The 15,482-nt window shown below is 43.1% G+C and overlaps 1 protein-coding gene across 5 annotated transcripts in view; it reads left to right on the top strand.

Moving 5' to 3' along the window:
* The window catches only part of ZDHHC14 (zDHHC palmitoyltransferase 14), a 79,394-nt gene that overhangs the window by 22,810 nt on the left and 41,102 nt on the right, over positions 1 to 15,482 (top strand). For 3 of the 5 annotated variants that reach the window (XM_077348828.1, XM_077348808.1, XM_077348791.1), the window contains exons 2-3: positions 6,295 to 6,467; positions 15,312 to 15,470. In XM_077348828.1, the coding sequence (XP_077204943.1) occupies positions 6,295 to 6,467; positions 15,312 to 15,470 (332 nt within the window). The remainder of the gene's footprint in view (positions 1 to 6,294; positions 6,468 to 15,311; positions 15,471 to 15,482) is intronic. The other 2 variants (XM_077348800.1, XM_077348819.1) reach the window with 1 other exon arrangement.

The raw sequence follows: 15,482 nt of genomic DNA, 5'->3' as shown, positions 1-15,482 counted from the left end.
TCACAATTCCACCACAAATGATAAAAGAAACCTATTGCTTTATTACATTTCCAACATTTATTATCAAGCCTATCTGAGATTTTTGCAATGACCTTTGGAGTAATATACCACCTATAAAACATCTTATACCAATTTTCCCTTAAAATCTGACTGTTGGTTTGTTTAGGAATTTTAATCCATACTCGTTCCCATTCCTCCATAGCAATTATAGAACCCAAATTTTGCATCCATTTAATCATACAGTTCTTAACTTGTTCCGACTCGGTCTCATATTTCAAAAGTAGTTTATAGATCTGGCCCTGTAGGTGTGGTTTTTTGAGCAATAACATGTTTTCGAAATCACCAAGAGGCGAGTTTTTGACCACACAGAGTCTGTTTTTAATCTAGATTTCAATTGATTATACTCCATCCATCATAGCTCATATCCTTCTTTGTTTAATACTTGCAAGCTCTTGAGCTCACCCGTTCTCGTTAGCAAGTCCTTATACATTGGGCATGTTATTCTTTTTTGCTGCTGTCTAGAAAAATACGCCTCTATTGGCGATTTTAGTAGGTATGATGGAGAGCAGAGTCTTTTTTCGTATTGGTTCCAGATCTTTAAGAGATATCTTGTCCAAAAGTTGACCTTGGGTTTTTCCTTTCCTTTTGTTTTCAAGGAGGGCCAGAGCATTTCATGAAAACTTTGCTTGCTATCTGCCTTTTCCAACACCAAGTCTCTTGTCATTGGGTCAGTTATCCAATCTGCCACTGCTGTCAGTGTTGCCGCATGTAGATATAATTTTAAATTTGTGACGCCCTGTCCCCCTCTCTTCTTGTCATCTTGTAAGATTTTAAATGCAATTCTTGGCCTCTTATAGTTCCAGATGAACTTATTTATTTCAGACTGCCATTTATTCACCATGGAGTCATTGATATCTATTGGTAGGATTTGGAAAAGGAAGTTAAATTTTGGTAATATTGACATTTTCACTGTGGCCATTCTTGCTGACCATGAAAGGTTCAAACTGTTCCACTTCTTAAGGTCCTGTTGGATTTGTAACCAAAGCTCCCCGTAGTTTTTTGCAAACAAGGTCTCAGAGTGGTTTCCAATTTGGACTCCTAGGTATTTCACCTTCTTGGGGTTGATCTCACACCTTGATGTCTTTTTGATTATCTCTGTATTCAAGTCAGACATGCCAAATAACATAACCTTAGTTTTAGAGAGATTTACCCTGTATCCAGAATGTTTCCCCAAAGTATTTATCTCTTCAAACAGCAATTCTAAGGTGGAGAGTGGGTTGGTTAATACACAGACAACATCATCAGCATAACTTTTGAGTTTAAATTCTTCTCCAGCAATCATAAGACCCGAAAGCTTTGTGTTTGCTCGAATTTTACAAGCTAGAGACTCCAATACCAGGTTGAATAGTAGGGGGGAAAGCGGACATCCTTGTCTAGTTCCCTTCCCAATTTGAATAGGGTCCTTAGTTAACATTCCGTTAACCAAAATTCTTGCCTCCTGCTTAGAGTATACATGCTTAATTAGGTTCCAAAAATTATCCCCACATTTTAGTTGGGTGAGAGTGGCCAATAGAAACTTCCATTGCACCTTGTCAAATGCTTTTTCAGCGTCTAAGAACACAAAAGCCGCTTGGATTCCTTTAGCACGTACCACCTCCATTGCATTAAGAACAAATCTGACGTTGTTTTTCATATGCCTCTTGGGCATGAATCCTGTTTGGTCTGGATGAATGATTTCATGAAGGCATTTCTTCAGTCTTTCTGCTAAGGCCTTAGCAAAAATTTTATAATCCACGTTAAGTAGTGATATTGGTCTATAAGCATGCGGTGATGATGAGTTCATGCCTTCTTTATATATGAGTGTTATCGACGCTTGCTGCCACGATTTGGGGAGTGATTTTCCAGAATTGGCCACAACCTCATTCAGCATCTGTGTCAGAACAGGTAATAATATATTATTTAATTTCTTATAATAGGTTGCAGAAAGGCCATCTGGGCCTGGAGCCTTGTTTAATTTCATAGCTGTTACCGCTTCGGCCAGTTTCTGGGCGAAGGGAAAGTAATTGTAAGCCACTGAAACTCATTCAGGCAGTGAAAATTGCGGTATAAAAATAAACTCTTCCTCATATTCTAAAAATATTACAATCAAACTATATATCTGTTGAATATGAAACCTATATTCTGTTCCTAATACTGTGTGCTAATAGATGCTGTTCTTTGAATCGCTTCACTACATTGGCATCTAAGTCTAAATTTCGCTACATTTCGCTAAATTTGGTTATAATTATTTGCATTTAAGTCTGAAGGAACAGCTAACTTGAAATTGCATCTCTCCTGGAAACTTTCTGTATATTCAGCTACTTTAGCCTGAAATTTCCTAATCCAGTTTAGAAATAGAGAGCACTTGTGAGTGTGTATGGAAAAAACAGAAGTGTCACAAACTTTGATCCGGAACCTTCAACTGGTCCAGAATGCTGAGGATCAGTGTACCTGAGAGTCCACCTCTCTGTCTACATCCCCCGAAAAGCCTTATGATCTGCCACTTCCAACTGGCTGGTGATCCCTGGACCAAAAGAAGCATTTTGGGCCTCAACTAGGGCCAGAGCTTTCTCTGTCCTGGCCCCCACCTGGTAGAATGAGCTCCCTGAAGAGATCAGGGCCCTGCCTGAACTCCCACAGTTCCACAAGGACTGCAAAAGGGAGCTCTTCCACCAGGCATTTGGTTGAGGCTGACAGAATCTGCTGGGCCCCCAGAAACCCCTCTTCATGATTTAACCCCAAATCAACCATCTACGGGATCATGGTTAGAAGTGAATGTTGTTATTAAGAAATGTTGTAATTCTGCTTGTCTTCAGATATGGAATCCATTATCATTGTTTCTGATGTTTCTGATGTTGCGATGTCATGAATTATGCTGTATTACCACTATGTTTTGTGTAAACTGCCCTGAGTCTCAGGGAGGGTGATATAGAAATATAAGAAATAAAATAAATAAAAATAAGAGATGATGGGATACCTGCTACTGTTCTAGAGGGAAATTGGGCATTGAGAGGGTGACAGACAATTTTGACCGGCTGACAATGTCGAGAATCCACAGGAGGAAGACTGCAGGCATGATATGTTTGTAAAATTATAGATATTTATATATTATACAAACCAGCAGGTAAGCCAACTTTAAAAGTGGGCAGGAAGGAGGTCCCTCCCCCCAGCTCCTTTCTCAACAATGCAGGAGCTGGAATGAGGGCTGCTGCCATCTTGGCAGCCGTCCTGGGTACCCCGTGCCCCTGTGTACCCCGTACCCCATGGGTTGGATGGGAATGCTGTGTTGGGGAGGCGTTGCCATGATCAGGGTGGATTTTTGCCTTAGCCTAATCATGTTAATATAGGATCACATATTAAGCAGAGCATAACTTTTCAATGTGGACATTTAAGTGTATAATTGTTAATTTAGAGATACCTTGTGCTAAGGATAGGTCAAATAAAATCCTTATCATTATTAGTATTAATATTCTGGAATAGCCTCTGTGGGTGGAGCACTGTCTGGGACAGGTCCAGTGTCTGGCCTGCACTTCCGCTCGCATAGGCCAATTCGGCCATGCCCAGCACAGCCAGCCTCATGGCTAGATGCTGCCTGGCCACTGAGGCAGTGCTTCTCCGGTGCCCTGCCTTGCCTGCTGGCCCACTGCGCCTGCCAGCGGCTACCCAGCCTCCACCAGGGCTACTGTTGGGGTACAGGATATTTAATCATTATTGTATATAAGAAGAACATAAAAATAAGTATATCCTATTAATAAAACTTTGTATATATCTTCTTATAGACTTTCATTTAATAGTCGTCATTTTAATATATAAAATATTCTACTTTAGTATCACCTTTTAAACAAAATGATGCAAAACTGGAAGGAAACAAAAAAGAGCCTTTCTTGTTTAGATTAAATCTCTATCTTTATCAATGTTTATTTGAGCACATTTAATCATAGAATCCGCCATCATAGAATGGCTGCCATTCGAAGAGCCTCTTGTGGCGCAGAGTGGTAAGGCAGTGACATGCTGTCTGAAGCTGTCTGTCCATGAGGCTGGGAGTTCAATCCCAGCAGCCGGCTCAAGGTTGACTTAGCCTTCCATCCTTCCAAGGTTGGTAAAATGAGTACCCAGCTTGCTGGGGGGTAAAACGGTAATGACTGTGGAAGGCACTGGCAAGGCCACCCTGTATTGAGTCTGTCTGTAGGAAAACACTAAAGGGCGTCACCCCAAGGGTCAGACATGACCCAGTACTTGCACAGGGGATGCCTTTACCTAATCATAGAATCATAGAGTTGGGCCACACAGGCCATCTAGTCCAACCCCCTGCTCAACGCAGGATCAGCCCAAAGCAACCTAAAGCATCCAAGAAAAGTGTGTATCCAACCTTTGCTTGAAGACTGCCAGTGAGGGGGAGCTCACCACCTCTTTAGGCAGCCTATTCCACTGCTGAACTACTGACCTATTTAATTGAACAATTTGGACATAATGACAATAATCTTGTAATGTCATTGCAAAATAAAATCAGAGTCCAGTAGCACCTTTAAGACCAACAAAGATTTATTCAGGGCATGAGCTTTCGAGTGCAAGCACTCTTCCTCAGACTATGAACCCCTTACATGACAGGGGATATATAGCAAAAATCAATTATTTTACTTCAGAAGACTGTGTCACACAACCAAATACAGCCAATGATAACTCTTTGTCAAAAGCCAATCAATCCCCTGGAATTAAGTTGTAGTTTACAAAAACACAAGGAGAAACCAAGCTGCCTGTGCCAGTGATCAAAGGCTCTCACCTCATCATATGCTGCTTGCCCCATCTGTCTCCATACAACTGTGAAACATTCCTGACGGAATTGCTGGTAACTATCTTATCCCAAGGCCAGGGAGTCAAACTCAAAATTCCGTTCCATTGCCATTATCTTACAGCCACATTATCACAAAATAAACTGTGAGGAATATGGATACACAAGTTGAACAAGGTTAGCATGTGTAGTGAGATTAAAAAATCTGTGTCCTTGTTGAGTCCTTGGTCACAGTTGTGAGTGTTGTAATAACTTGGAGAAGAGCCTCTTGTGGCGCAGAGTGGTAAGGCAGCCATCTGAAAGCTTTGCCCATGAGGCTGGGAGTTCAATCCCAGCAGCCGGCTCAAGGTTGACTCAGCCTTCCATCCTTCCGAGGTCGGTAAAATGAGTACCCAGCTTGCTGGGGGGTAAACGGTAACGACTGGGGAAGGCACTGGCAAACCACCCCATATTGAGTCTGCCATGAAAACGCTAGAGGGCATCACCCCAAGGGTCAGACATGATTCGGTGCTTGCACAGGGGATACCTTTACCTTTACCTTTAATAACTTGGATTTCTGCAATCTCCCTTTCTAGCCTGTTCTTGAAGTTCTTTTGCAATAAAACAGCTTCTTTCAGGTCCCTTATTGAATGTCCTGGAAGGTTGAAGTGTTCCCCCACAGGATTTTCAATTTTGTGGTTTTTGATGTCAGACTTGTGGCTATCAATTCTTTAGCATAGGGTTTGACCTGTTTGCCCTATGTAGAGAACAGAGGGGCATTGTTGTCACTTGATGGCATATACTAAGTTGGAAGATGAGCAGGTGTATAAGCCTTTGATGGTATAGGTGATGTTATTAGGTCCAGTAATTGTGGCACTGGATTGTATATGGCTGCAAAATTGGCATCTGGGTTTCTTGCAAGCTCTAGTATCAGTGTCCATGTTCTCATAAGATGCTGCATTATTGTGGGTAAGGAGTTGTTTGAGATTGGGGGGCTGTCTGTGTGAAAGAAAAAGTTTACCCCCTAGTACTTGGGAAAGAGACAGAACAGCTTGGGAACTGAAGACATTGTGTTTATAGCGTAAATTGTAGTGTTTTCTTGTCTACCAGCTAGGAATCCAAATCCAGATTTAAGTTCCTCATGTCTAAATACAGCTAGCCTCTCTCTGACATTCCCAAGATAAAAATGTGGGAAGGGAAAACTCAACCTGCTTCTGATTTCTCCTTGGTTACAGGGAAGTATGCTATATAGATTAATATCACAGTATATACCAGATAATTATGAAATAAAGCTGGAGCTATGCTGTTTATATGTTCGGGATGGGAATCTGTCACCCAATACATTATTAGTTGGAATAGAATTTAAAACAATATTTTATTAACTTATCATTATCAGGAGGAATTGTGGGATTTATCTCTGAGCAATGCAGTAGTTCCCCTCCTCCCAGCAATTAAATTAAATTTATTTTTTATTCCCTATTTTGCAGTTGTCCATATTTATCAGATCAGATTACACCTGCTATACCTGCAGTAGGCGCAGTTCTATTCTTTTTTGTGATGGGGACCTTGCTACGTACTAGCTTCAGTGATCCTGGAGTCCTACCCCGTGCAACGCCAGATGAAGCAGCAGATCTGGAAAGACAAATAGGTAACACAGAAGGTCTGTCGTTGTCCCTTCACTTTTTTTGTAACTGTGTGTGATGAATGGCAACACCATCCATTTGTTAAAAAAGAGGAATGGATTCCATAATGTTACAACTATGGAACAGCGATAATCTGTGGAACCCAATCTCAACTTTCTTTTAAAGGGTAGTTCAGATTTGCACAAGAAATAATTTGTGGAGTATGGATGCAGTGTTGAACCTGGGTGTCATGGAAGAAACTGAAGTATGAAAGGGTAGAGAGGGGAAAGAGAAACTGCCCAAGCCAAAGCAAAGCTTCAGTGTCCAAATGATGGGTTGGTTATTAAGTGTGAACCAAGTAATTATATCTTCTTCTATAAACTTTATCTGTACACCGCCCGTGGCGCCGCGGGCACCACGGACTAAATAAAAGAGTAAGCCGTTCTGGGGCGAGATGTGTCCGGGATGAGGAAGGGTCTGGTGGGGGGTGGTCTCCCGGCCTGGTGGGGGGTGGTCCGGCCAGACTTCTCCCGGCCTGCGGAGCGCCCTCCGCGGCCCGGGAGAAGGCTGGAGAGAGCTTCGGGGGGGGGGGGCACCGGGCAGCCTTCTCCCGCTCCGCGGCCCAGGAGAAGGCTGGAGAGAGCTTCGGGTGGGGGGTGCGCCGGGCAGCAGGCCGCCGCCCGAGGGAACCCCCGGCAGTCGCACGGAGCGCAGCTGCCGGAGCCTCCCTGCCCGGCGTCCTGATGCAGCGAGAGGCGCTTTGCAGGAATCCAGCTGATCCAGACGAAATACCAGGACTGCAGCCGAAAGACCAGGAGTCGCCAGCCGCTCGCCAGCCGCAAAGGTAGTCCCCCCCCCCATACCCACTCTCACTCCTGGGGGCTGCTAGCGCCCATTGCATTTTTTCGTGCAATGGGCTTTTTGGCTAGTACAGTAATAAATCCCAACTCTTATCTTATAAGCTCTTTGTAACAGGCACTATGTGTCAGCCTAACCATGAATGCTACATGAGCTTTTTGGAGAAAGAGATACAAAAATCTAAGGATTATTGAAGGAAGAGGTGGTAACAATTTTCATAGTCACAAAATGAAGTATACTTTGCAAGAAGACACTGATTCTCTGCTTAGCTGTCCTATTTGCTCCACACCAGATTGCAGGTGTGCTTGTTTTTCAAACAGGACAAGAACAGATTAGGTGTGTGGATTTGCCCTTAGGATTTTGCATGTAAGACCCAGTTGTATCCTGTTCAATTATCAGTGTGTTTAATGTTTCTTGTGTTGCCATCCCAAGCATGCTTCTGAGCTCATTGACTTCAGTGGACAGAATGTAGCTTTGCTTAGGATGGTACTGCTGGTTCCTCAAGGTGTAGGGTTCTGATGCTCCTACACCCATTTTTTCCTAATGGAATTCTAAATAGTCAACATTTTTAGACATTTTTATCTTCATCTTGAAGATGATTATGATGTATATTTGGGCTTTAATGTAATTTACTGTAAAATAGGTAGGTATCTTAGATACCTTCTCAGGAATTTCAGTTAATAGTGAACAGTGGTCCACTCCAGATGAAATTGAGTACACCAAATACTACTTAGTGGTATGTACTGTCTTCCAGCCATTTAAACAATCCCTTTCATTCCTTCCACTTCAAAGCAGGGGGAAGCAAAACTGAAAGCTGAATGGCTGGCAGCTATTTCAGCCTAACATAAGGGCACGTGCATCCATCCACAGTTATGCTGTAATGGCTGCCAGCCATTTAACCCCCTCCTTTTCTCTCTCCTTCCTCCTGAGGGGAAGAGGGAAATGGAGAAGTTTAATGGCTCCCAGCCATCATAACCTCATGGAGGGGCAGGGTTGTCTACCTACTGCTAGGTTTAAATGGCTGGGATCCATTTCACCCCTCCATTTTACTCCCTCCCCCCTCCAGCCTGACAACAAGGCAAGTTCACTTGTCCACTGTTAGGTTTAAGTGGCGGTAATCCATTTTAACTATCCCTATCACCCCCCCCCCTCCGAGAACGGCCACATTTCATTGGCTTCTTAACTGAAAATGATCTTGAAGAAGTTCCTAGGAGAACCTGAATGTAGACACTATAATCTTTATTTATTTACTTATGCTCCACTTTTTTCTCCAATGGGGATCCAAAGTGACATCTCCCCCATTTCATCCTTACAACAACCTTCTGAGGCAGACCACAAGGGGAGTGAAACGCATATGGTTTTGGGGAGGAGGGTTGTATCAGGTCATTTATCCATGTGTCAATATGCTCTGAACTTGTATAATAGTTGAGACTAATGTTGATATTTAAATTTTTTTTAAATATTTAAATATTTAATATTTTAATATTTAGCCTACTCTTCTGCTGTTCAAACTCTAAAGTTCCTAACTGTCATAGGCAAGAGAAATGTAAAAAAATTGACTGGCGGGTGACTGCCATTTGGGGTAGAGCATGGTAGGCAAGTTGAGCCAATGACCTAACACTGTATAAAGAGGCTTAATAGGAAAGAGAACTGATTAGGTCTGGAAGGTCCCACTCTGCAGATGTCCTCTGCTCCAGAGGGAGAATGACCAGTGGGCACTTACCATGAGGGGTCATGCTTCTCTGGAGTAAGGAGGACTTCTGCTCCCCTGGGTCACACCCAGTCCTAAATGTGCTGCAATATGTTGTTTAATGTGTTTTTTTCTCCTGTTCGGTTAGACATGTTGGAAGGTTTTGCCTGATTCCTGCAGACTTACATTAGCACAGTTCATAGAGCTTAAGTTCCTCCTTCTTGCTCTGTTGTGGTTTTCCTCCTTTATTTCCTTCTGGGGAGTTTATATTAGAATTCTGGGTGAAACTGCTCAGAGCTTTTATTCCAATCCCAGGTCAATTCAGTTACTGCCGTCTACACAGAATTATTTCCATTTTGATTTTGGGCAATTAAAATTTTCCTTCTGCAGCAAGAAGGATTGATCCGGAGTGACCCTACTTTTATTGTGCAATATCTTAGAGTGATTTTAATGCTCAATATTTCAAGATCTGGATTAGAGAAAGCAGGTTGTTTTGAATCAGGGCTCTCTTCTGTGGTAGAGATGCCCTGATTGGCCAAAGGTGGCCATGTGACAAGCTTGCCTTAAAGGAGAAGCCCCTAATTTCTGTCAAGTTCTGTTGGTCTTGGATTTTTTCTCCCTTTTCTGCCTTCTTCGATCCTCTCCCCCCCCCCTCCAAAAAAAGGAGACTCCCTGCTTGGCTTCTCTCCCGTTACCCCTTTAAGAAAAGAAAGAGGCTTGGCTCCCCCCGCTTTCTGAACTACCCTAACCACGTGCAGAACGGGAAGACCCGAGTTCAAATCGATCTGAATTCAACAGGATTGACAATGGAATAAACAAAGTAAGTGCAGACTCTGCCCTAGTTAGCAAACAGTTTCTTAGCTTTCAGAGTTTCCCAACTTGAGAGAGAAGGACACCATGGCACATGACTGGAACTGGAGAGAGGGCTTATTCCCTTTTAACTCCCTCCTCCTTGACATGCCAGTGGCAAAACCCACTCTTCAGATGTCCTCCTTATTCCAGAGGAGAATGACTCCTCATGGTAAGTATCCACTGATTGTTTCCATCCCACCTTTCATGGAACCTGCTTGAGTCCCTTGGAGTGCAAAGTATTTTGGAGTTCAAAGTGGGCAGTGCAAGCCCATCCAGAGAGTATAACACCTTAAATCCTGGGTCAAACTTTCTGCCCACCAGTAGCACTTCTACTATCTTGTTAGACTTAAGTTTCAGTTGCAAATTAAAGATGAATCATTAAGAAAAATTATAAATAATTATATTTTGAAAAGCTTTGTGAAAAATTAGGAGCTGTAGCAATATTAAGCAAGAGTGCTCACTAGGGTTGGGGGCTTTGGTGTCCGAAGCAGCCATTTACGCCCAAAGCAGCAAGTGCTGTGGCGCAGGGGGGAGGGGAGGCACGGGCGCTGGCACACCAGTCAGCGGGCACATGCAAGTGCAGAGTTCTGTGCCTATGTGCCATCACTGGCACCTCTCCTCCCACGCTGTGGCGCTGGCTGCTTTGGGCGCGAATGGCTGCTTCGGATGCCAAAGCGCCCAACCCTAGACACCCATGTATCTTCTGGCCATTTAAAAAAAATAGTAGATGTGGCTCTCCCACTGCGCTGTGGTTCTCGGCTGTTACTCTTGGAACCCTTAAGCAACTTCCCAGTCAAGTTTATCTATGAGTTCTTAAGGTAGGGTTTATATAAAAAAAAACTCAAACCCTTAAAAATGAATTAAAATTTATTAAGTTACATATATATCTATAAGCAACTATCCATTACAATCCCATCAGGTTAATAACAAAGAAAATAAGAAAGCTGTCCTTTCTAATACATTTCATACCTGCATTACAGATTGCATGTCAGTTGCAGCAAGAAATCATTCTATCCCTTGCAGCTAATCATAATGAATCACAGGATAATTTAGCATAAATGTAGCAGAGAATAATTTATGGATAACCTAGCATAACTCGTACTAGTCTGTAGCTCTCATTTATAGCTCTTTACCCTCTAGAGCCAGATGGTGTCTGTCTCCCATCCAGAGATCTTTTCAGGAAAACCTCCAGAAGCTGCTAGCTCCTCCTCATTTCCTCCTTCTCTTGATGTAATGCAATTAAGCAGAGGTTCCCATGATTTAGCCCATTACTACATTGTTTTCTGGGGTGTTGAAGGAGAGAGTGCTGGTTGTAACAAGAGTACTGTGAACACTTCCACCTGTGAGACCATCTAGACTCTAGAACAGTGGTCCCCAGCCTTTTTATCACCGACGACCGGTCAACACTTGACAATTTTACTAAGGCCCGGGGGGGGGTAGTCTTTCACCAAGGGACATCACCGCCGCCTGAGCCCCTGTTCCACTTGCTTTCCCGCCCGCACCCCTGACTTCCCAGCCATGGCGGCCACTGGAGAGCACCAAAGGTGAGCCGGCAGCAGAGTGGCAGGACAGCCCCTGAGGCAGCAGCCGGGGAGGAGGATGAGGAGGAGCCGCTGCCCGGTACCGACTGATCCACGGATCGGTCCCGGTCTCCGGACCAGGGGTTGGGGACAGCTGCTCTAGAATAATATATTTAATCCTTTACAAGTTAGATATTCTGAAACAACGTATTTTGCATGTCACCATAGAGTTTCTAGCAGTTCCTGGAGCGGTGTTTACGTTGTGTCTGGGCCTGATAGCCATTTTTTATTTTATTTTTCTTCCTCTGCTTCTTAGAGCAGGGGTTGGGGGACCCTAGAATAGAAGCATGAATATATATATATATATATATATATATATATATATATATATATATATATATATATATATATATATATATATATATATATATATATATATATATATATATATATATATATATATATATATATATATATATATATATATATATATATATATATATATATATATATATATATATATATATATATATATATATATATATATATATATATATATATATATATATCCCGAAGGCACTTTTATTTTTCACTTTTTCATTTGTTTGTATTTGGCTAATAGCAAAGGCTTTCTGATTGAGGATCTGACTGAGTGTTTCAGTAGGGTTTTTTTTTTCAAAGTTAAGAATGTTTTCAATCAGTTATGTAAAATATTCACACTAGAAGATTGAAACAAAATCCAATAACTTCACTGGGTTTGCAGGGTACTCATCTTCTGGCATATACTAATTTCTGATATCGATATAGAATGCATTCTGATCTTTCTGGATTTAATCCAAAGATTTCAGTTCACTTGAAGGTTTTTAATTTAATTGCAGCTTGGCACCAAGAGCCTCTATTTGAATAGTTGATTGTTCTCATGTTATTGATTTATCTTTGTTAGCAGTTGATTTAAGTACGCATTATGCAGTTTGATTAAGTTTATGTTCTTGCAAAACAAAATGGCAGAAATATCAGGAACCTTTAAATGTTAGCTGTTCAAATAGAATACATTGTTTTTAAAAGCCTTATTAATTAGGAGAGTGGAACAGTTTTTTTCTTGGGAGTCTACAGATGTTTCAGAATCAGACATCCAACTACCCTTCATTGTAGCTCTAAATCAGAGGTGTCAAACTCATTACTTACAAGGGCCAGATCTTTAACTGCTCCTGCGGAATGGATAAAATAAAGTCCTAAGGGCTATTGGGGAGGAGTTAGGGCGGGCTTTGTCCGTGATAAAAACTTGAAGGGGAGAATTGCGGCTCCTGATTTGCCCCCTACAAGTTCCACTCTTGGACCAAGCGGCCAATGGGGAGGCGCTTCCCCATTGGCTGCTTGGCCCAGCCTTGCCCGCCAGGGGACTCCTTCCCATCGCCCTAGGCCCTAGGCCATCGTCCCTGCTCCTTTCCCGCCACCCCCAACACCACGCTACTGGCTAAGTCCTACTACCCCCCCTCCAGGCCCCTTCCTGCCCCGCAGCGACTGCCTACGGCACAGACACCCCCCCACACACACACTGCCGTACCCAGCCACTGCCAGCTAACCCCCCACCCTCCCCAGTCCCCTTCCCGACCCGCCGCTGCTTCCCGCGACACAAAAACCCACCCAACCACACACTCCAGCACACACCCGCCCCTGCTAACCTCCCCACCCTCCACAGACCCTTTCCTGACCCGCCGCCGCTTCCCGCAACGCAAAAACCCAACCACACACTCCAGCACCCACCCGCCACCCGCTAACCCCCCACCCTCCCCAGACCCCTTCCCGACAGTCCTCTTGCTCCCTACCCCTCTCTTCCCTTTTTGCTGCCACCGACGCCGCCAGCCAGTGCGTCCTGCGCGCCGGCCGGCATGCCAGAAAAATGAGCCAGGCATGCGCAGACTCACACGCATGCTTGGTTGCTTATACTGACGCCCCGCCACGGCCCCAGCACCCCGTTCCCCAGCTGCAGCACTACTGCTCAGTTGTAAGCATGGCTGCAGAGGCACTATGTCTGGGTTCAGCCTCCAGCATTTCAAACTTAATGTTTCTCAGGGTAGCAGCCAGTCTATGAATGACTTCTTCCTGGAACAGGGATGCTCAGCAAGGGTGAGACCCCTGATCAAACTCAAGTCAACCCCCTCCTGGCTTCAACCAAATGCCTGGTGGAAGAGCTCCGTCTTGCAGGCCCTGTGGAACTTAAACAGCTCCATCAGGGCCCTTAGCTCTTCCAGGAGCTCATTCCACCAGGCAGGGGCCAAGGCTGAAAAGGCCCTGGCCCTGGCTGAGGCCAGGCAGGTTTCCTGGGGGCCCCGAACAACCAACAGATTCCTATCCACAGAGCGGAGGGACCTGCAGGGGGCATAAGTAGACAAGCGCTCCCTCAGATAGGTAGAATCCAGGCTATGTATAGCCTTAAAGGTTAAAACCAAAACCTTAAACTTGATCCGGAAGCAGACCAGTAACCAGTGAAGTTGGTTCTATACTGGCTGAATGAGAAACCTCCAAGGAGTTCTAGTAAGGACCCTAGTGGCCCTCCGTCCCTGGACTCTAGCCTCTTTAATCTCAGACACCTCAGTGCCTGGGGCCAGCAGAAGGTAAGGGGAGAGGGCCCTGGGCAAAGGATTGTGGTGGAGGGATTGCTAACGAGGGCCTCCCAGCCTGCTGACTGGCTGCTAACAAGCTGCCCAGTCCCCACCCACCCCACTTGATCCAGCTGCAGCCCAAAACCACCTTAAGCTGCCTGGCCAGGGGAGGGGGCCCTTTTCAATTCTTCCAGATATATGGTACACTTGTTTATTATATCACCTTGTAATAAAAGAGCATCATTCAGTTTTCATCTTCTTCTTGGTATACTGTTTCATTGCCAAACTACTTCTATAGAGTTATTATCTGCTAATATTTTAGGTTGAATATCTGCTTTATCCAATACATATCTATTATGGAATATGTTTGATGTCTTTAAAAAATGAAATTTCTATCTTTTGGATGTTTGATCCTTCAAGCAACCTCTAATTTTAGGATTTTTTAGTAATTTCCCAAATATAGGATTTCTAGCTCTGTCCTTCTGTGGACCTAAAACTCCATTCATGCCTCCGAAAACCATTATCTTCATCTTGAAATGTTAGTATACTCTGGAAAAAAACCCTCAAAATTGTTTATATTAATTGTCATTGAAAAATATATTTTAAAATGAATAGAAAAAAGATGTTTGTATATATTTATATATTTCTTTGATTTGTTGGCTCTTAAAAATATATTAGTCTGTTATATTTAACCCAAAGTTGGCCAAGAAATTAAAAAGTGAAGGGAGGGGGGCCAGCCTAGCAGCTGTACTTTAATTTCCTAATATGCTGGTTCCTCTATGGTTCTCGTCGTCTGAAGAAAGAAAGAAAAAAGCCCCAAATCAAGAGTCTTCTTGATGCTTTTATATGCTTAAGTTATCAGAGGTAGGACCAGGCTACATGGAAAAGTATTTTTGTACCTAATCTGCCACAAGAATTCTGATGGCTGGAAAGGTTAACAGTTCATTCTACTCCATATGTAGATCTAGGATTGCTTATATGAATTGAAAATAACCCTTATTTTTTGAGAAGATGTTGTTTATTTCTACATTGGACAAATGAAAAGAAAATGTGGGAACGAATATATGTTTGTCATCTGTCTTGTTAGCTGTGTGTTGTCTTGAGGAGGTGAGGACGGGAGAGGCTGTGAACCTTTGAGTCTTATACATTTTCCAGTAGAATCCCTTGATTAACATGAGGTCTTTTCAGAAAAGCTGTATTGATCATTGGGTATTCATTTTCCTTTTTCAAAGATTTTAACATATAGTTCAGATTTCCTTTACATTCACTAGTGTTCAATATATATTACAGTGAGGTGTTTATATCAAACATACCAAAAGAGATCTTAATGCGTAACTTTTTCTTTATTTCCACATTTAGATATTGCAAATGGTTCCAGTTCAGGAGGATACCGTCCCCCTCCCAGAACAAAAGAAGTAGTAATTAATGGGCAGACAGTAAAACTGAAATACTGTTTTACCTGCAAGATATTCCGTCCTCCTCGTGCCTCACATTGCAGCCTTTGTGATAACTGTGTAGGTGAGTACAGAA

The sequence above is a fragment of the Paroedura picta genome, chromosome 1 (assembly GCF_049243985.1).
Source record: "Paroedura picta isolate Pp20150507F chromosome 1, Ppicta_v3.0, whole genome shotgun sequence".
NCBI lineage: Eukaryota > Metazoa > Chordata > Lepidosauria > Squamata > Gekkonidae > Paroedura > Paroedura picta.
This window is presented reverse-complemented; position numbering and strand designations above follow the sequence as displayed.